Here is a 22,029-nt window from a genome sequence, read left to right as displayed (position 1 = left end):
CCTTCTGACTGTTTCTCAGAAATCTCTTTCAGTTTGCCTCCCCTTTCAGTTTGCCTCCCCTTTGGGGGGCGGGGTCGAAACTTTTGAAGTTGATGTAATATCATTTCGATACAAATACAGGTAGAATTTTAGCAATACTGTTGTTAACGCGATAACAAAGAAAATCCCACAATAGTGTTCATTATTATACTACATTTTACTAAATTAATTTTCGCTGAAAAATCCGTAATAAATTGATACAAAGCTCGAAGTTATGTTAGTAAATTTTACATGTTTTTTCGTAATCGTCTAGGCGGATAAAGGATACAGTTCTGTGTTTAAAATGCTGAATTCTTCGACGAGTATTTTCACAATAGACTGGAGATCAGTCCACCTTGTTGAGTAGTGTTTGGCGCGTTCGCCTTCCATTCTCGAGGACCTGGGTTAGATTACTGGCAGGGTGGAAATACTTATTTTAAAGACGAGTGATTCTTTAATCCACAAATTGTGGATTAAATTAGAATTTGTGGATTAAAGTATCACTCGTCTTTAATTTATATAATAAATTACGATGAACTTCTATCAAGAATTTTCACTTACAAACTTAAATGTTTCTGATTTTAAAGGTTATTTACTGCAATATTACTATGTTTAAAAGAAGAACTAAAGCTTGAATTGCATGGGTCTGAAAATGGTACAAAATCTTGTGCAGTTTCTTGCGCAAAAAATATTTAGTCAAATCTTAGGAATTTTTTCTGCGGTTTTTTTTGCAGTAAAAGAAGTATTTACGTTATTGTGGTTTACTTTAATATTTCAATTTTTAGGGGCAATTTCAAGGAGTCGTAAATATCTCACTATAAGAAAATGTAAATCAAGTTAGTGTAGAGTGGGGTTCAAACCTCGGACCTCTAATCCGTGAGTTCGCAACACTGACCACTGGACTGCAATCCGATTGAAAATTTTTCGTAAGCATGCGTAGTTCATATCTGTTTTTGGCGCTATGATAGATAACGGACAGTTTCACAGTTAGTAAAACGGGCTATTTGACGATGCCGACGCAACTACTGTCAACCATAAAAATCAGGTATCTAAAATAAAACGGATCGCGGAAGTTATTGAAAATCTCTATTACTAGAAAAAAAGGCAAGTGTAAAGTAAAAAGTGCGGTGAAACAAATAAGACCGGGAATAAATCAAGCAACACAAGCAACAACAAATACGCGTTGACAGTTAGAGGTGACAGTTAAAAATATTATATTTGTGGGATACGCCGGCAGATCTTGGTCAAATATTTTTTGAAATATAGGACGTGGTATAATTTTTCTAAAATTGACCTAAGATTTCACCCGATTTATATATACATCACCATCATTCCGTTTTCACACCTAAGGTGCATAGGGCACTGCATTGGTACACCAATCACAGCGTATCTTGATCATTTTTGTTACATGAATGTAAGATGGTCAGTTTTACACTTCAGGTGCCAGTCCAGGGACTATGAAATGTTCTAGAGTAAAAACACCTTTTTAAAAAAATATTTTTTATCAATGATGTCGGAAATTGAACCTGACACCTCTTGCATGGTAGGAAAACACTCTGAGCACTACACCAGGAGGCCGATTTGTATATTAAATGGCATAATATTCATTGGGTCAAATTTATAACAAAATCTTGTATCATTGTTTGACCCATGTGATATTGTGATTCGATCAACCCGTGCACAATATCTTGTAATCAGTTCACCATTTATCTCGTCGTTCATATTCTCAAACCACTCTCTTAATTTCCATCCACAATAAGGGAATATCACATACTACGAATACCGATAAAAATATATGAAATTAGCGGACCCGACAGACGTTGTCCTGCCCGAACGTTTTCTTGTCTGCTTTTACCTTGGAAAAAGACTTCTCATTGATAAGTAGGTAACCAGGTACTTGTTTATGGTTGGATTCCAAAAAAAAAAAAAAACATTTTCAAATATTAAATTATTTTTTCAAATGTCAAACTCGGCTTTTCTCACCATCAGGGGTACACAGTATTCATGAATGCGATTTTTAAAAATGAATAATGTCAGTTCATATTATTTTAGTATTATTAAAAATCCAGTTAAAAGGAATAAATGGGAAGAGTTATAAGGAATCTGAGGAAAGAATCTGATTGGTATCCATAAAAAGTGAATGTTTATAAACATTCAAAAACAAACTTTTTTTAAACACAAAAAACAACATCCTTCCATTTTTTTGTTTGTGCATTTTGAATGCAACTCTGGAAGTCGATGAAAAAAAGATTTATGCTTCCAACTTCTTTTTTTACAGATTCCATCGAAAACTTTAATATCTACAAACACGCGCAGACATCACACGTCCAGAAGAATTATATATTTAAAGATGGATTCAGAATAATTAATTGTGTTTTCAAAAGCAATATGGATATTGTGGAAAAATGTTTTCATTCATAAACGTGAAAAAGAAATTCAATAAAAGTACGTTCGTAGAAAAACGCGACATGTTTGGTCTTGGTTGTTGTGACATCAAGATTCGTGATCATGTTTTTAAGAAAATTCAATGGCCAAGAACAAATAAAAATGAATCATGACGTATTAGGGGCGTGGCCAATGGAATGACCGTTTTTGCGGAAATTCAAAATTACAAATTAAAAAATACTTTTTATGCTACTAATTAGCAAAAAAAAATGTTTTTACTGGACAGTATTTCATAAACCTTTACTACTTTAAAAACGTAATATTTTTCTATTCTTATTTTTTCTCTAACGCTAGTGGCTCGACTGTGAAATCATCTCTCATTCTCTTTGAACGATGTTTCTACAGCAGCTCTATATTTATTTATTATAAATACGGCCTAATCCGATTACAACAGTTACATGAAGAAACATAAATGCAAGAAACTAAACAAAAAGAACATAAAACTACAAATCAAACAAGGGCAAAACAATAATAGTATACAATATATTCAAAAAAAAGAAAGACCTAAAACTTTGAGCTAAACCATGCCAATCCAACTTTATCCCACACTGTTTAGTCGCGAAGAGATCTACGAAAAGCCGGAAGATCTATCCCAAAAAATTCCAAGTCGTGTGATGAATTGACTAATCTACACATTCTGGACATTAGGGCATAAAAACCAAAGTTGCTCTTAGAAAATTTTATAAATAGCAGATTTTGACTTCTGGTGACAAGGTTGGGAACATGAAAAGAAATTGATTGCAACAGAGATGGGACATCACTTAAAGCATTAAGTATTTTGAAAATACATATAAGGTCCATCTCAGTTCTACGTCTTTCCAATGAAGACAGATTAAGAGATTGCTCTATTTCAAAATAGGAATAATTACCCCTTTGTAATCCAAGCAACCATGCCACTTTTCTTAGAAAACGGTGTTAGACAGACTCAATATGGTCAATATGAGTCCTGTAGAATGGAGACCAAATAGGAGAAACGTATTCTAGAAGGGGTCGAACTAGTGAGCAATAAGTCCGCCGTAGATATCATTATTAAAATCACACAGCCGTTAACAAAATACAAGTAAATATTTACTCTTCCCTGCTTCTTCTACCTTTTATTCTATTGTTCCATCAAAATTATTTCATTATAACAATACTTTTTGGTGTTAGTTTCTTTTAGCATGTGTCCTATTAACACGTTGATTTAGAATTTTTGTGCAACTACTGTAATGGAGGTGTAGGAATATATTCTATAAAAACCATTTAAAGTTTATACAGTAGACACTTTTTACAAATTTATAAAGAAGAAAAAATAAAAGAATTTGGGATGAATAAGTCACTCAGATACCAAAAGATATTAAAATCCCTAAATTCCACACAAATCATGGTCAAAATAACGTTGTCTTCAAAGGTATCAAAAATAACAGTAATGAGCTGAAAACTATTTTAACTAATATATCAATAAATAAATTCAAAGTAAATTGAAAAAAAATTTTTGAACCCGTGAGAAAACTGCATTCTATTTGTATTAATATTAATGTATTGTAATTTTCTTTTTTTCTTTTTACATCCTACAAGTTTTTTTTCTCACGCACTCGTGGATTCAAAATTATATCAATTCTAATAAAAAAGTAACTATAACAGTGTAAGTCACTCTCGAAGCACAAGAGCTAGTCCTTTTTTTGGAGAGTTGCAATTATAACAGCATTTAGTATTTTGAAAATGCATATAAGGTCCATCTCAGTTCTACGTCTCTCCAATGAAGACAGATTAAGAGATTGCTCTATTCCAAAATAGGAAGACATCTGAAGAAACATCTCTTTTTTTTGAAAATTTAAAAATTACGATCGAAAAGGGAGGCTTAAAATCAGTGCGCGCAGGCAAACTGCTAGGCAATCGAGGCACATTTCGCTTCCCGCTAGTCTGGGAACCGAGTAGTTTATATATTTTGGTGGCCATTTTGGGGATATCTCTTTAGTGGGAGTAATTTCATATTTATTAAGATGACAGTTGAAAGGTTGAACTTGAAAATTTCTCGAAGAATCTGCTCAATGTGACCCACAGGTCAATTCGAGAGCTGTTCATTTTTAATCAAACTTTTAGTGTATTGAGGACATTTTATCAAAGGCCGTATTAAGGCATTCATTTATAAAACTTATTTTCAACTAAAAATCTCAAACACATCTAAGAAAATTCAGTTTCATACCATAAAAAAAAATATTTCATACCATATCTAAATTATCGTTCCAATTATGTTTTTGTAAATATATGTATGTATATTATTTTTCTATTGATTTCAATGACACTTTTATTTTGTTTTTTTTTCAATATTACTATATTTTACTATTATCCTGTTTAATTAAAATTATTTACTGACGATTTTTAATGGAATTCCATTGTAATGATATTATAACTTATATTTACATATAAGTAAATAATTTAAACAATACTTGGTACACTTCCACTTATTTGTTTGACTAGTCTGAAGATGCCCTTTAGGGGTTGAAAGCGCTAATTGGTCAAACAAATAAATGGAAGTGTACCAAGTATTTTTTTAAATTGTAACTTATATGTAAATATAGGTAAGTTATTACATCATTATTATACCACTATTTTGTTGATTTCAATGATACTACTATTTTGTTAATTTTAGTATGCATAAATCTAAATTTTTATAATTTACATTTTAATATTTATCTGATTATCTTTTGTTTTTTTTATTTATTACTTATACCTTGTTTTACTGGATTGTTATTAGGTTGCATCACATGTCATTATAATTTAATCTATTTAATTTTGCTTTGTATTTTTTATTGTTAATTATTATGGCTTGACACGAGCATAGCCTAAAAAGCCTTAATAAGTCCATTAATATTTAAACGTGTGTAATTTTGAATGAATAAATAAATAAAATAAATAAATAAATTTTAAAACAGAAATACTACATATTATGCGAATTAGGCTCGTGGTGTAGTAGTCAGCGCGTTTGCCTACCACGCAAGAGGTCTCGGGTTCGATTCCCGACATATTCGACATGAAACATTTCGGTAGTCATAAGGCAGAAGGGACCATCTTTAATTTTTAGAAATGTTCGGGAGAGCTGAAATACTACTCAATTTCTTGACTTTAATCCACAAAGTAAAATATTTTAGTGTAACTATTCAATAATAAATTACAATTCCAAATGACGATGTTTTTTTATATTTTTATTTACTGAAATATTTACCAAAACTTTTGAAAACTACAAAACAGAAAAAATACAAATGGACCCTGAAAACAAATGGACAAATGGACCTAGAAAATTTCCTAGTTCCCTGGACTGGCACCTGAAGCGTAAGACTGATCATCTTACCACCAGGTAACAAAAATGAATAAGATACGCTGCGATTAGTATACCAATACAGTGCCCTATGCACCATTTGGTGCGCAAAGGAAACGATCATACATACATATTGGGCACTAATCAAGTTAATAACAACATAATACATATGTACATACAAAAACCAAACAAACGTGACAAAAAATATTTATTAATAAGAACTAATGAGTAATTTGAGCTAGCATATTTTCTAGATTTAAACAACCACTAAAATAGACCACATATTGTCTCGACATCCTTATTTTTATACTAGCTTTATTTTCCTTCGCTACATTCTATTTTATTTATTTATTTATGCTTTATTAAGTTAATTCATAACATCTTAACAACTAATATAAACTTTCAATAACATTACAATTTTTTTATCAAAATTTCTCAATAACATAGTTTTTCAAATTATTTTTAATATTTTAATCTTTTCCATCTCCTTTATTTCTTCAGGTAACTCATTGTACAGCTTCAATCCCTTGTACAATGAGTTTTGGGATTCCGTTTTTCTCCTCATTGGTAATCTTATCTTTGGTTTATCCCTTGTTTCATTGTTGGTTAAATTTTATTATTGTTTTTATTTTATTCATCCCCTTAATTATTTTATGCATAAAAATTGCTACATTATATTTAGTTTGTTGCTTTACTGTGAGCAAGCCAATTTCTTTGTTAATTCTTTCTACATTGATGCATTGATCATACCTACTAGTATATAAAAAAAATGTAACGTATTTTTTGTAAGTAAATAGGCTGTGAAGTCCATAAATAAATTATTAATAATAATGATAACCTTCATCTGCAAAAATATTATCAGATTATCAGATTGTCGTTCGGGCGTTCAAGCTATAACAGATACTCGGTCGGTAAATCCATTCATTGTAGATATTCAGAGTAAAATTAAGCATCTAAAAATAAGAGGGATGAACATTCAAATATGCTGGATAAGAGGACATGCTGGTATCGTAGGAAATGAGAGAGCGGATGAACGAGCAAGATCCGCAACTTGTAAAAGAACGGCACCTTTCTTCTCAGAATTTCCCCTTAGCTTTGCCAAACGCTGTATAAAACAAAATACGCAGCAGCGTTGGGAGGATCATTACCGCGCTTCTTCTGCAGGTAAAATCACTAAAATGTTTTTCCCAACGCTGGCTGATGCAGCAAACTTCCGTCATCATCACCAAAGTACTTTCGAAACGACTCAAATTTTTACCGGACACGGAGCTATGAGAAGTTATCTATATAGGTTTAAATTAAGGAATGATGACTATTGTCCATGCGATGATATTTCTTCACAGAGTATAGAACATCTGTTATTTCAGTGCCCATTTTTCAGTTTGCAACGCCATAATCTTGAAGCAGAATGCAGGAAAGATGGAATATCCTTAACAGATATCCACACTGTAGTAAAAAGTAGTTATCATGCGCCATTGTTCTTGAACTTTGCAACAATGGTGATTGGACTCATAAAGGTAATAAACCAAAATCAGTGATCGAACATCCCATTTCCAAGACAAACAAAAACTTTTTTTTCCGAGTACCTTAGCCTTGTACATGACACGTAAGGCTACTAAATACAGGGGTCCAAATATATAAAAAAAAAATAAAAAAAAAGATAACCTTCATACATAATTGATTTAACAAATGAAAAATTTTAACATTTGGGTTCAGTAAATTATTTACAAAGTATTAAATATTTTAGGATATATTAAATTAATTACAATGTTGTAAGTTTGTCTAAATGTTTGTAGATAAAAGACTGAAAAGAATTTCACCCCCTAGGAGTTAAGATCAACAAATTACAACAGAGATGGAGAACATTTTAGAGAAAGAAATAAGAAAGTCATTTGCAAGGTTTATGACCTGTCATTGGCTGGTTTAAGCGGCCATTTTACACACTATAACATTCAACATTTTTACTATGTTTGATCATCCATATTTCTTCAATTTTTCCATCGTTATAGTGAAATTGAAGAGCTGAAACCTTTATCGCTGTGAAGATATTCGTCTGATTGAGTTATTTCATATACTAAGCAACGCCTGAAAATGTTTGTAGATAAAAGACTGAAAAGAATTTCACCCCCTAGGAGTTAAGATCAACAAATTACAACAGAGATGAAGACCAGTTTAGAGAAAGAAATAAGAAAGTCTAGGCATTTGCAAGGTTTATGACCTGTCATTGGCTGGTTTAAGCGGCCATTTTACACACTGTAACATTCAACATTTTTACTATGTTTGAACATCCATATTTCTTCAATTTTTCCATCGTTATAGTGAAATTGAAGAGCTTAAACCTTTATCGCTGTGAAGATATTCGTCTGATTGAGTTATTTCACATACTAAGCAACGCCTGAATACTATATTCCAATATTTATACTTCTTCTTGGAACAGTCAATGACAGGTCATAAGCCCTGCAAATGTCTAGACTGAATTGTTTATATAAATAAATACTCCTTTGAAATGAACTAAGTCTTAATTGAATTCCGCCGTACAACTTGGGCCGTGTAACTAGGTCAGTCATAAAGCTACCTGTTCATGACCGCAAATTAATATCACATTGAATTTAATTTCGAGGAAATGAAAATCTTTCATCGCCATAATTTGCGGGGAATTACCTGTTGGGGTTCCCCTGACAATGGGACGTTATGAAAGAAGATTCTCCGAATTGCTAATTCCGTTAGTGGCTTCCATATATTCAGAAATGTAGACAAATTCGCCGAACGTGATGGTAAATAATATATTTTTTATGTGTTTAATCAAGTTTTTTAGTAACTAACGATTGAAGCACTCTTTACCCTTAATGAATTCGCGGAACCAAATTGAGCTCGCTAGCATAAAATTTTTATTGAACTTAGCATGCTAACAAGCACTTAGTATAATCTACCATTACAGGAACAAAGCTGTATTTATAAAAATATATAGTATATTTTTTCAACCCCGTTTATAAATGGGACTTCGGAGCAAAACCCCGAGGTTCGAAATTTATAAAAAGGCAGAGAAAATACTAACTAAGAATCTGAAAGTTTATTATAAATACACTTATTTGTTTATAAATTTGTATAAACCACTTTAATTTTTTTTTTTTTTTAATTACACTTCGACCGGTTTCGAGGTTACTACCTCATCGTCAGGAATTTAACTAACTTATAATTACACGCGTTGCTATTTATATAATAAAATATTGTTTGAAAGAGACAGACAATTAAAAGAAAGAGAGAGAAAGAAGATAAAATAAATCAGAACGGGAATAGTTTTAAAAGAGGACTCGAAGTTAAATTTAATTGATTGTTTATTATTTGAAGTTTTTGGTTAATGGCTTTACTAATTTCTAATCGTTCTAAATTATCTAAACGAAAACCATTTTTATTGACATGCAAAATTTCCACACACGTTTCTTGATTAAATTCATGGTTTTCGGATATAAAAAAAAATATATAAAAAATAAATAAGATGATTTGCGAATTCTGAAAAATTATTATTGCTCAGACATCTTATATGTTCTTTGATTCTAACTTTAAATTTACGTGAAGTTTTTCCAACATAGAAATTTGGACGATGAGGTAGTAACCTCGAAACCGGTCGAAGTGTAATAAAAAAAAAATAAAAAAAAAATGGTTTATACAAATAAGTGTAAAATGTCATACCACAATGTAAAAAATGTTTTTGATAACAATAATTTATAATAAATATTTATTACAGTAATTTTATCATCGCATTCGCTTACTTTGAAAACTCCGAATTTGTTTCCTGCCTCCGTATTTTTTGACAATCTTACCATTGGATCTGTTTTATTACTGATTAAAAAACAAAGAAGTACAAATGGTTTTTACTGAATAAAAAGCAAAACGAAATAGCATTGCCCATATAGGAACCGAATAAAAACCGTATAAATACTTGGCAATTTTTTTTTTTTTTTCAAAAATATTTATACAATAGTCTTACATTAAAGTTTTGCTGAGTTGCATACATACAACTCGTCAGCAGGTTCTTATAAATTGCTTCGATTATTCATACTTAACCTACATTAATAATAATTTTACTTGAAAAATATTACATATTACATACCTATTACATTATCAAAAATTAAAAACTATCACTAATACAATAAACTTTTTTTTATTAACCATAATTCGAGCAAACGTCTCACTCCTGTATTTAACTCAGGATGTTTAATATTGTTTGGTAACTTGTTAAATATTTTAGGTATACTGTAATGCAGTGTCCTTTTGGCATATTTATTGCAATATCTAGAAACAGCTAGCTCTAGTACAGCCATACTAGTAAACCTGGTGTTCATGGTGTAATCATGTACCAACTTATGTTCATACTCGGAGTGCGACGCATGCTGACAAATTAATTTGTACCAAAGTAGAGCCCTTGGTCTGTTTGACATATTCTTACCATAACATAATAGCAATCTATTTTGTAAATTCATGTACAAAATGTTTTACGATTATTTGTGCATTAATATTTCAAATGTAACAATTTACTAGCAAAAAATGGGAGCAGAATTTCAAGGTTCTTGCTTAATTCGATCCATTTTTTATTAGATCAATTTCTATTGGATTCGTTTCTGAAGTCATTGAACTCTTGTTTTTTCATTTGAATTGTCGGGGTTTTATTGAGTTAAAGGCGCGAAACGAGACGGGACAATTTTGAGGGGTGTGAATCTTTTCGAGCAATACCTACTCCAAGTATCCACCTACTACGGACCCAATCCGATGCTACTTTGTACTTCCGGGAGACCGGGTTTTCGAACCTTAAATCGGTGCTTTTACTGCGCATTACTCCTATAATTTCATCACAATCAGTGCCATCACTCTCGTAATAGTATTATTTTGAAAATTACTTTCGTAAAACACATTTTGTTTTCTTTATAAAATTAAGTTTAACTTGAGATAAGATTTGCCAGTTTTTTAGTGCTTACGTTTTTCCTCTTAACTTATAGTTACCTATTATATTTTATTGGACCAAGTCATCTGGAATATGATGCTGTTTTTGTACTTTATTTGATGATTTGCGATATTTACAAATAAAACTAAAAAAAATATCTGGAATTTTCCGACCAGAGCAATTCCTACATTTCTTTTTTAACTGACATTTTCCGTGTGTGCGCAAATTCCTTTCTACAGACAGTAATCTTGTATTGAATAACAAATGAGTTGAAGAATAACAGCCATCCTCGAAGTAATGAATATGCTATACTCGCGTTCCTCCGTTATTTACAGAGGCTTTTTTCGAATAATAAAAGTGCACCGCTTGTCGAAGTGACTAAGAATCCGCAAATAGCCGCAGAAAAAAATGTACCTGGGTGCCAAGAACTTGTCTTTACAAAAAACACAAAACTTTTTCTTACAGACGTCACCTTTTAATATTTTTCTCGACAATTTTTGTCTGACATACTTCATCTAAGCAATCTTATTATAGAATAAATGTCCCGAAACTAAAGTGGTTGAACTTATTTCTCGAGGTTTATAATAAGATACGAGTCTCTACGCTTGAATGAAATTATCTAACATCCGTTCTTTTTTATTTTCCCAGATCTGCTCTACAGACAGACCATCACCATCAACAACAGTCCCCTGGAAGTGGAGATTATAGACGTCTCCGGCGAAGGAGAAGACGGCTTTCCTGTTGAGCAGGTAAAACACTTGTATTATTATTAATCAATACCTAAATTTACTCGCAACTGTCCCAATCACGCTAACTCGACGATATTCATTAAACCGATAACTTACAGTTTTTTTTAATTTTTCGTAGGTTCAGTGGGCCGACGCGTGTCTGGTCGTATACGCCATCACAGACCGGCGCAGTTTCCAACACGCCACGGAGACTCTGACGGCCCTGCACAAGCTGCGTCAAGGGGCGGGACCCCTCGCCTTGCTGGCCAACAAGGCTGACCTGGAACACCTCAGACAGGTAGGAACGCCGCATAACACGCTAAATACCCGCCACAATATTTCAACCCGGCTAGAAGCATTGTGAAGGAGCGAAAGAAGCCATTCGACAAAAAAAAAACTCTCTCGACTTATCTGGTAAACGTCAAAAATAGCGCCGGGGAAAAGGGGGCACGGTTTGGCGGAAACGCCAAAATGCGGTTGCCAGAAAATAACGTTTCTGTTAAAATATAAATAATGAGCTGGATACATAAGTAGATTTTAAAAATTAATCGATCTGTCTAAAAGTTTCGTTTTTACGTAACGCTTGTAAAGTTGAGACGCTGCATTTCCTACGGTGTCATTGACGTATTTCGAAATGTTCTCCTGCATTTGATAAAACAGGAAGTCGTTAATAAAGTTAATGATCAAAATGGCCAGAAGAATCGTGTTTAAGTCACGTTCGCCCTTATATGTTTACAGTCTTATTTCCCAACGAACAAATAATCATAGATCGGTCCACATTTATCGTAAAACAAAATTAATGAGGTGAGATTCACATTGTACAAAATGTCTTAAAAGTGATTTTACAAAAAAAAAAACTGCTTTAAATAATTTAGATAGATATTAAACACATTACATAAATCAAATAATAAACTCGACACTCATCAGTTGAATCGAATTTTGAATGTGCGGTAAGTTTGTTTTCGTAAAAAAAGTTGAACGTTAAGTTATAAATTTCATGTCAACATTATACAACAAAGATAAGCACACTTTAGAGAAGGTAATATAGAAGTCTAGGCATCCACGAGGCTTATGACCTGTCGTTGACTGGTTTAGTGGCCACATTACACATAACTTTGGACAAACTCAAAACATTGCTTATAAATCCACCTGGTCCAAGAAGAAGTATATAAATTGAAAAATATTTTCAGGCGTTGCCTAGTATGTAGGTGAAATAATTCAATCATATAAATCTCACCCGCAACAATAAAGGTTTAACTTTACAAACGTCAACAGATGGAAGAATTGAAGGAGTATAGATGTTCAAATATAGGCAGAATTGAGAATGTTACACAGTATGTAAAGCGGCCACTTAAACCAGCCAATTTCAATTTCAATTGATTTATTTTATAAACGTTTATGTACATTACAAAATACTTCAATGCATACGTAACACGAAAAAATTAATACTTAAATTTAAATAAACAAAGATGGTAAAATAAAAATACCCAGCAATTAAAGAAAAAAAATGCATCCTCTCTGAACTTTTTTTCACTAATATGAAAGATGTCAATATCCGAAGAGATACGGTTGAGTAAAAATGCTCTTCCTACTGGCATTACCATTGGCAGGTTGGTTCTGCAAGCAGGAAGATAAAACAGCTTAAGCTGTCTATGTCTAAGGTAGTCATTAGGAACATAAAGAAAAATACTCTTTATTACACCTATGTTGATTGTAATGACAGGTCATACGCCCTGACTAGACTTCTATATTACCTTCTCTAAAGTGTTGTTCATCTCCGTTGTATTATGTACCCACAGTTCGCACCAACTATGCACAGAACTCTCCTCTGATTCGCTTGACGCGTAATTATAATTTATTTTTCAATAACATAGACATATTTAATTGCAGTAAACTCACTTTTAAAACCAAAATTAAAAAACTATTATTTGAAAAAAATTATGTTTCGTTATAAAAAAAAAATATATATATATATTTACATTATAATTTTTAATTGTTTCTATTCACTCATATCAAATACACACTTACCCTGTCCTTAAACCTACCCTCACACCCATATACAATCACACACATATTCACATACTTACCAAAACCACACTCCACTTTTTTACACACGCATCCTCACACACAAAAAAAAACTCGCACACATGCACTTCTATATATTATATTTAACTGAACTGGATTTTTATAATTATATTTATGTGGAAAACTGATTTGGCTTTATTTTATGTTTTTTTTATAATGTTGTGTATATTTTTTTGTATTGCTGTTGTTTTTCTTAATAAACAAAATAAATAAATAAATAAACATTAACAGCTCCCTAGGGGGTTGAATCCAGTCCTTGTCTACAAAACATTGTTGATAAACTTCATGTGTAAATTTCATTTTTCACCTATTCTTTACGAGTCATTGAAAGTGTGCAAAAAATACCCGAACGCCGCGCCGCGCCGCCGCTATGCAGAGCTTTTCACTTATTACATATATCGATTTCTACTTTGCAATTTTCCAGGAATCATTCTAATGTAAATTTCATGCTACGGTCTAGGAGCAGCGCAAAATGGATAAAACTATCACTCTATAGACATAGAAAGAACATTGTATTTTTGTATGCCTCGATACTCGCATATCGACGGACTAAAATAATTCCACTACTGAGAAATTTAATCAACGGAAAAAGCGAAATTGATACATCGGAAAAGTTTGGAAAATATCTAAAAATTAAATGTTTGATATTTGCCCATGATAAGCGTATTAATTTTTTGTAGGTAAAAAAAATACAATCTTTGTTTACGCGAGTATTTGGTCAAACATGTTTGTGTTAATGGTTGCAATAAACTTAGAAATGGGGACAAATTTATATTTAAACTTGGATACGTGTTAAGTACGTGGCTGTTCATGATATGCAAAGTCACGTTATCCGTATAAAAAAATAAAAACGTACAGTCGAAAATGTGTCAAACTGCATTTAGTTCCAAAAATAGCACATCGTATTGCCGTCAGTTTATTGCAGTGTTGTTTTTATCGTAAATTTTATTTTATTTGTATATTCATAATACTTGCATCAAAATCATTACAAAATTAAAAATGTTCAAACTCCATAAGACCATTGCCGTCCCGTGCTGAGTTGGGACATACAAAAAATAGATATCAGAATTAGTGAAATTTAAATATTCATATATGTGTACATGTGTATATTATTTTTTGTGTACTGTAATTAAGAATAATTGGAAACATAAGTGGATAAATGTGTAATGTGATAGAAATAAAAAGAGATATCTGGGGTTAAAGTTTTGAACTTCAGTAAAATTATTGATAAAATAACATCTTCATTCGCTCTCAAAATCGGATTTCTGCTACTTTTTGATGGTGTAATTAGCTTTACGTGAAAGGACTGTGCATAAAATTTTCATTGATGTTAAAAAAATACATTTTAAAAATTTGCGACTTAACGCCTTTTTCCAGTGATGCCTTCATTGTCAAAAGTAAAAGTAACACAATATTACAACATGGAGAATGTTTCGGAGAAGGTATCATAAAAACCTAGGCGTTTACAAGGTCTATGACCTGTCATTGCGTGATTTAAATGTCCACGTTACACACTATGCAGCATTCACCATTCTGCCGATGTTTGAATATTCATATTCCTTCGATCCTTCCATTTGTTGATTTTTGTGAAGAGGGAAGAAATTTTAAAAATGCGGATGCTTAAACATAAGCAAAATTGTGAATGTTTACACAGTATGTAAAGTGGCCACTTAAATCAGCCAATGACAGGTCACAATCTCTGTTATTGCCGAGACCTCCATACCCCTTATAGAAGGTTAAGGAAAGATAATGTTCTCCATCTCTGTTGTAATACTTAAATATTAATGACTTCCAAGGGGGTGACATCCAGCCGTTGCGCTGTCTTTAAATATTTGGACAAAAAAATGTTAATACGCCCTTAAATAAATTAATATTGTAATATATTATTGTCTCTAAACGGGTTATTTTTTTCCAAAACTTCTTGGGAATATTCTAAAAAAGTTATAAATAAAAACATTTTTCTTGCATAAATAAATAATAGCAATAATATTGAACCATAAAGTACTCACAATCATTATTAACAATAGTTTTACGTGCGTAATGGGAATCAATGAATTCAGCTTAAAAATATAAATTTAATACGGAAAAAGAATTTGTCAAAAATTGAATATTAAATCATTTAAAAAAAATTATAAATTAACTAATGGAATAAAATCAACGAAATCAATAAAGGCCTTTAAGGCATCTCATGTCCTGTCATGTCCTGTCACAAAATTGAATAACGCTTAGATGAGTATCAAAGAAAATATTTATTTTTTTTACGACGGCCTACTTAGAGATCAAAGCTAAAACTTCAAGCGAGAGCTCACCTACCCCACTACAGCCACTATAGAAATAAATAAATTTTATAATATGTATGCACATGTGTATGTTATATTAAAATTATTGAGGACTTTCAAAAACTCAACAAATGAAAATGTTTTCCCTTTCTGTTGTAATAAATATAATGTTTTGGACCATTTTGAATAGATTTAGACTATTTTAAATAGCGTTACTCAGTTCGAGGAAGTTCAGTGGTTTTTTAAAAAAAAATAATTTGTTAATAGACTGTCAAACTAAGTCAATTTTTTTATTTAATTTTTATACATCGTATTATCGGCGCTACGATTTTTCAAAGTTTTGTATTTCTGAAATAACTCCGCGTGTAACGTCAGAGGTTCATTTCCGCTTATTCTCATTCAGTTCTTCCCATTGGTCCAGAAGCGACAAGCATACCGGAAATCTTTCATAGCTCTCAGATCATAGGTCGATTCACATGAACCAGTGACGTCATTTAAAGTAGTGCGTTTTTATCAAAAAAAAAATTTTTATTTTTTCCGTACATTTTCAAGAAACTTTGCCGTAAAATTTAATGCTCTAATAAAAGGGTAAAAACCCCACGTAAGAAAACATTTTTTGTATCTAATTTCCCGTAGGGCTGAAGTTCCCCATTGTAATTTATTTTCGTTATTTCAGTATTATTGTCATATTTATTACAACAGCGTAGATATAGATTATTGTACACTTTTCGACTTGCCACATCAAATGATCATAAGTGGGACAACATCAAACAATGCAAATAATATTATAACAAACAGCTGTGCATTGCATCTGCATGTAATTTACAAAATATTGTCTGCAAATAATAATTAGTTATAAATAAGATATTTACACGCCATAATGTTGTATGCTCATATTTCCTTCGTGTGATTTGCGGATAGGGGGATGATAATGGTTATGAATCTACGACACTTCAATATTGAAAAAAAAAGATATAGGTATTATGTACAGCGTTACCATTTTTATTTCAAATATCCCTATACCGAAGGCGTCTAAAAGTGACAATATTTTAACGCAGCATCCATTTTTTACACTAAAAGGGTAATAATAATGGTCTCGCGGTGTTTATGTTCCTCGTTAAATTTAAAAGTAGACCGTAAAAACGGCAGATTACATTTTTGAACGCGAAGTAGCATGCCAGCAAACTAAGTGTGCGGAAAGTATACAATATTTTAACGAATAATATCGAAAGAACATTAGTAAAGGGAGTTCTCGTACAATTATTAAATAATGAAACAACGATTTTAATTTCATGATTTGAAAAAACACCCGTAAAATGAGCCATTTGACATTACATATTGTGCCCCTGCATTACTCAGCTTCTGCCAGTACATGAATTCGGCTTTTTGAACCCTAATTCTTGGATCAACAACCTCGTGTATTACTTTTCGATTAAACAATAAGCTTTTCGCGTATTCATTTTGTACACAAAGCCCAACATTGAAAACATTTCAAGGGCTGTTTGCTGTAAACAGGAAATTTTGTGAATAATGGGGTTTTGAATGTGTTATATTATCAAAGTTAAATAACATTGGCTTTTCATTCAATATTATTCACGAAATAGCGTATTATTTTTAAAGGGCATTGTGGTGCCAATCATAACAAAAATCGAGACAATGAACTTTAGAATAATTTATTTATCCAATAAGTTATACTGTTTGTGAAAATATAGGTATTCCCTTTGCAATAAATCAGTTCGATTTTAAAAAAACACATCTTCCGAATTGGCGAGCATTTAAAATGCCAATTAATTAGGTACCCATTTCAAAATTTTTATTGTAATATTTAACTAGTTCCCTACATGGATATAGATTGTGGAACTTTAAATAACACTTGTTGCGGGGATATCTATAATGTGACATAATAATTCAAAATTACTAAGCACCGTGGGTGTACTTAATCGTAATAACATAATCTGCCCTCATCAGATATTGACAAATGTCTCGGACAGAGAAAATTGATAACTAACTTAACGTTCCGACATAAATATTATTAGTCCTGGACCTTGGGGCAAGCTAGAACTAGCTTTTACACAACCGTCGGAATTTATGTAAACGTAATGCATAACAACATAACAAATAATAATGTTGCAACTCTAGCGAAGTTCATCCACTGGACGGCGGAGCGAAGATCCGAGTCCACGGAAACTGGAGCAACTTCGGATTTGTCAACGGATTTGTAGCGAATAATTTACGAGCTTTTTACGACAAGGGGACACTTCAAGGCCAGTGAGGGAGCGCCCATCACGGTTATGACGAAAACGAAAATGCAACTTGCCAACAACACGATGACTCGACGATTTCACGGGTCCGCTAGATCTTCGCCACTCCCACAATTTTCCATTAATAAAAGCATGAATGGAAAGTGTCATTAGCAGAGTGAAATCTATCAGAGAACTCTTTCATCACTTTCACTACTCGCGTACCTGCGTACCTATACCTACAAGCATATAAATATATACGACTTGGATACCTACTGAGCTATGAATAACAGCTTCTACCTTGATTTTTACTGTAATTTTAAACCAAAATGTTTTTTTTTTAATGAGAAGCGCCTTTTTACATTTACACGACAAACGATTACTGTGTATCTTTCCTAAAATTACTAAAAAATAATAAATGAAAAAAATTCCCGAATGATACTCGAGCTTTCTATGTATTTTTCTGACGATCTTTTTTCGCGTTGTTTCAGGTCGAGGAAGTGGAAGGTCGCACGACCGCGATACAAAACGGCTGCCCTTTCTACGAAGTGAGCGTGGCTGAAAACAGTTCCGATCTCTACCAGGCCTTCGAGTTCCTCGTGACCGAGTGTCGAGCGCTGCAGTCCTCCACCAAGTCCCGCAAGTTCTCCGTCTCCAAGATGATCGGGACCCTCATAGGGGGGAACTCCACGGGGAAGGGGGCCAACGGCACGGCTCAGGGGGGCACTGTCGTGGTGTGCCACAAGTCGGACCTGCACAGGAACAGAGTACTGAAGAGGAGGCAGAACTTCACGGCGACGGCTTCCCTGTGACTACCAGCCGGGGCCCACAACGAGCATTGCGCTACTCCCGTCCCTTGAGGTGACGCGCCTGATACTGTCCCGACTGAAGACGGGTCTACGGCGGACCAGACCTCTCCGCAGATCTCTCACTCGGATTCTGGCTTTGCTCAAATGTTCATTTAAAATGTTTTATATCCGTTTGAGCGGATTACGCGTAGAGAATAAGCCATGTCGAGAACTAAGGCTCCTTCGTGTCTATAAATGTAGAAAAGAAGGTATGGCGTGGTGATAACTGAAAGACTAGGAACTATCGAATAGAAGACAGGAGAGCTTTAATGCGCGACGGATAGATTTAGGATTACGCCTGTTTCCCCGCAACCGGCCCCAATTATCGGAAAATGCAACGCGGAAACGGTAATCAAATATGATATATTAAGATTTTTTTTAAGATTGCCTGTAAGAAATTTAGCTTTTATAAAGATGTACCAATTCGAAAGGATAATATATGATGCACTGTAAGAAGGAACCAAAATATAGCTTTTTTATAAGCGCGAGCGCTGATATTCGTAAAACTAACCTGTGCACAACTAGTTGAAACTGCATATTATTTCAATTGATAAAATTCACTTTTTATGCATCATCGTACATTAAATTATTTTTAAAATATCTTCAACTGGGGAAAACATGAGGTGGTACCTACTCTTTAAAGCATGCGAACGACGCGATTCGAAAATTTCTGAGCGTATAAATAAATGTACTTGGGCAATAAAAATATGCCTCACAGTACATTTCTCGTTCGGCCATCGACACTTCATATTTATATCATATTCGCTGAAAAATTGCAATATGGCTAGAAATACTCGAATAAGATATGTATGCCAGCACTTTGTTACGTGTTAAATGTTAAATATTTCGAAAAATCTTCCAGTAGGTACCTACCTAGCACAAGGCACATTATTAAGTTTTTTTCTATTATCAAGATTGTGAAATACCTACGTGGATTATTTACTGGCAGGAGATGGAATATTAATTTGTAATAGTATGTCATGAGCTAGTGAAAACTTATTATTTACAGTACATTTACTTTATTTATTATTATCACATGAAATATTGCAGAAATACACCTTAGGCTCGTTGCTAACGATTGTTTTTCCAACACGTGTGTAACTGTTTTTTTAGGCGACCGTTTTTATACTGTGAAAACGGTCCGGTGAGAAACGGGAGTCCTTGTTGACAATCCGTTTATGCATACTAGCCCATACAAAACTGTCCGAAGGACAATGGTGCGGTGCAAACAATGAGTGTACAAAGCAGTTGCAAAAATGGTCGTTAACAACGGGCCTGAGTGTTTGGATAATATCAATGTTGCTTCTATCCTTCAGGACTTTAGGTCTTGAAAAACATATTTCTCATGTGCTACTTCGATCGCTTTTACGCAAAGAACCATCGTAGATATGTAGAAAATTCGCCCATATTTATTACATTATAGTACTTATACAAAAGCTAAGTATTTTTTTAATTATTGTAAATTATTGCATACATTTTCTGAGAGTTTCAAAGAGGTATTTTTCTCTAGCCAGATACGATGTCGCTTTATTTTCGGAAACGTACAATTTCATTTTATAGCTTTATTTAAGTAAGAATCAATAGGTAGGTACAGTACAAATTTTGCGGTTTTCCTATTTCAATAAATTAGTATGTTCCAACTTATTTTTAAAACTGCTACTCGATTAATAACAAATACCCGCTTGGGTATGTTTACCCGTTTTTTGAGTAACGACTCTGCTTAGGGAACTAACAAAAATGTGGTTGCAAGCTATGGGGTAATATTACTCATTTAATCTAGATGGTGGTTTAAAATGAAGTGTAACTTTATCAAATATAAACTTCTTACATTGTAATTATTTATATGCGATATCACTATGATTGAGACATTGACCAAAAAAATAAGAATGACATTAGAAATCCATATTTGCCTAAAGTTACAATTTTTTTATTCATGCTAAAAATAAATATTTATACATCACATTAGAAAAATTGTATGTCCAAATTTTAAAATAAATTTTACTATACATTCGTGATAAAAAAATAATGCGATACTGTGGATATTATATTAACAACGCCGATCTATTATATCAAAACCAGTAAAATATTTTCAACAAATGACAAGGGAATTCAGAGGCCAGTCATTGTTCAACCTATAATATTTCTTAGTAAAATTAATTGGAATTTGTTACAAAGTTCTGCATTGTTTCTTAGAACATGTTGGCCCAAAAACCTTAATAATATCTTTTTTTCTCCATCTTGTGTAAACCTGTGCAGCCCTGCATGAAGATCATTGTTGATAAAAGTAATGTATATACAGTAATGTCTAGTCGTCGACGAAATGTTGTTAATTATTTTATTTATTTGAATACTACTAAGGCTGTGATTTCATTTTAGATAGATAGTGTGTAAATATATGATAATATTTAATGTTATGTAACAATGCAACATGCATTGATGTTTTGTACTGACCATATTTCCATATTTCCCTGAATAAAATGTTAGTTCTAAGATGAAGGAAAATTGTATTGATGTTTTTTAATAGAAATGTAATGAAAATATGACAGGTGTCGATATGTTTGTTTGTATCCAGAATATCTGAGCATATTTCAATATTATATTATTAGCGATTGATTAATAATCTATCCTATACTTACATGTTGCAAAACACATTATACTCTTCAAAACTTACAAATTAATTGATGTTAAAATAACCTCTGTGAATTAAATATGAAATCCCTCACTGTAACTCGTCTTGTTATTTCATCGGTTTAATTTGATTCCGTCTGTCCACCGATTGGCTAATGATCCTGTCAAACAATGTTTTTCTTTAGAACGTACCTAGGTACCTATCTCTGTGTCCAGGCAGATGAAGAATAGAGTTCCGTGTGTGAAATAGAACCAGAACCCTGAATGAGTGTTTTTGACTTAATGGCTTCTCCCAGGTGTCCTGAATAAGGAAATCGAGTGGGGATAAGTCTGCCTCGTTGTTTTGTGGTTGAAGCCTTCGCCTACCATTGAGGTCCTGGGTTTGATTCCTGGCAGGGTGGACAAGAAATATCGATTTTCAAAGGATTTTTGAACTGCGGTATTTCATTGTTCTTGGACTGGGACCTGAAGCGTAAGACTGATCACCCTACCCTCATGCAACAAATAATCGAACTATGCTA

At 32.8% G+C, this 22,029-nt stretch overlaps 1 protein-coding gene across 1 annotated transcript in view; it reads left to right on the top strand.

Annotated features, from left to right (window-relative positions):
- The window catches only part of LOC148276584 (ras-related and estrogen-regulated growth inhibitor-like protein A), a gene marked incomplete at its 5' end in the record, with an annotated part of 67,330 nt that extends 46,503 nt beyond the window's left edge, over nucleotides 1-20,827 (top strand). Inside the window, 3 exons of the mRNA XM_088234059.1 lie at nucleotides 11,349-11,449; nucleotides 11,568-11,726; nucleotides 18,524-20,827. Coding sequence (XP_088090185.1) covers nucleotides 11,349-11,449; nucleotides 11,568-11,726; nucleotides 18,524-18,844 — 581 coding nt within the window. The remainder of the gene's footprint in view (nucleotides 1-11,348; nucleotides 11,450-11,567; nucleotides 11,727-18,523) is intronic.
- Between the last annotated feature and the right edge of the window lie 1,202 nt (nucleotides 20,828-22,029).

This window comes from Micrasema longulum, unplaced genomic scaffold, assembly GCF_059751315.1.
Source record: "Micrasema longulum isolate JH-2025_06_02 unplaced genomic scaffold, ASM5975131v1 h1tg001190l, whole genome shotgun sequence".
In the NCBI taxonomy this organism is placed as follows: domain Eukaryota; kingdom Metazoa; phylum Arthropoda; class Insecta; order Trichoptera; family Brachycentridae; genus Micrasema; species Micrasema longulum.
Note: the sequence above shows the minus strand (reverse complement) of the source record. Positions and strands in the feature narration are given on the sequence as shown.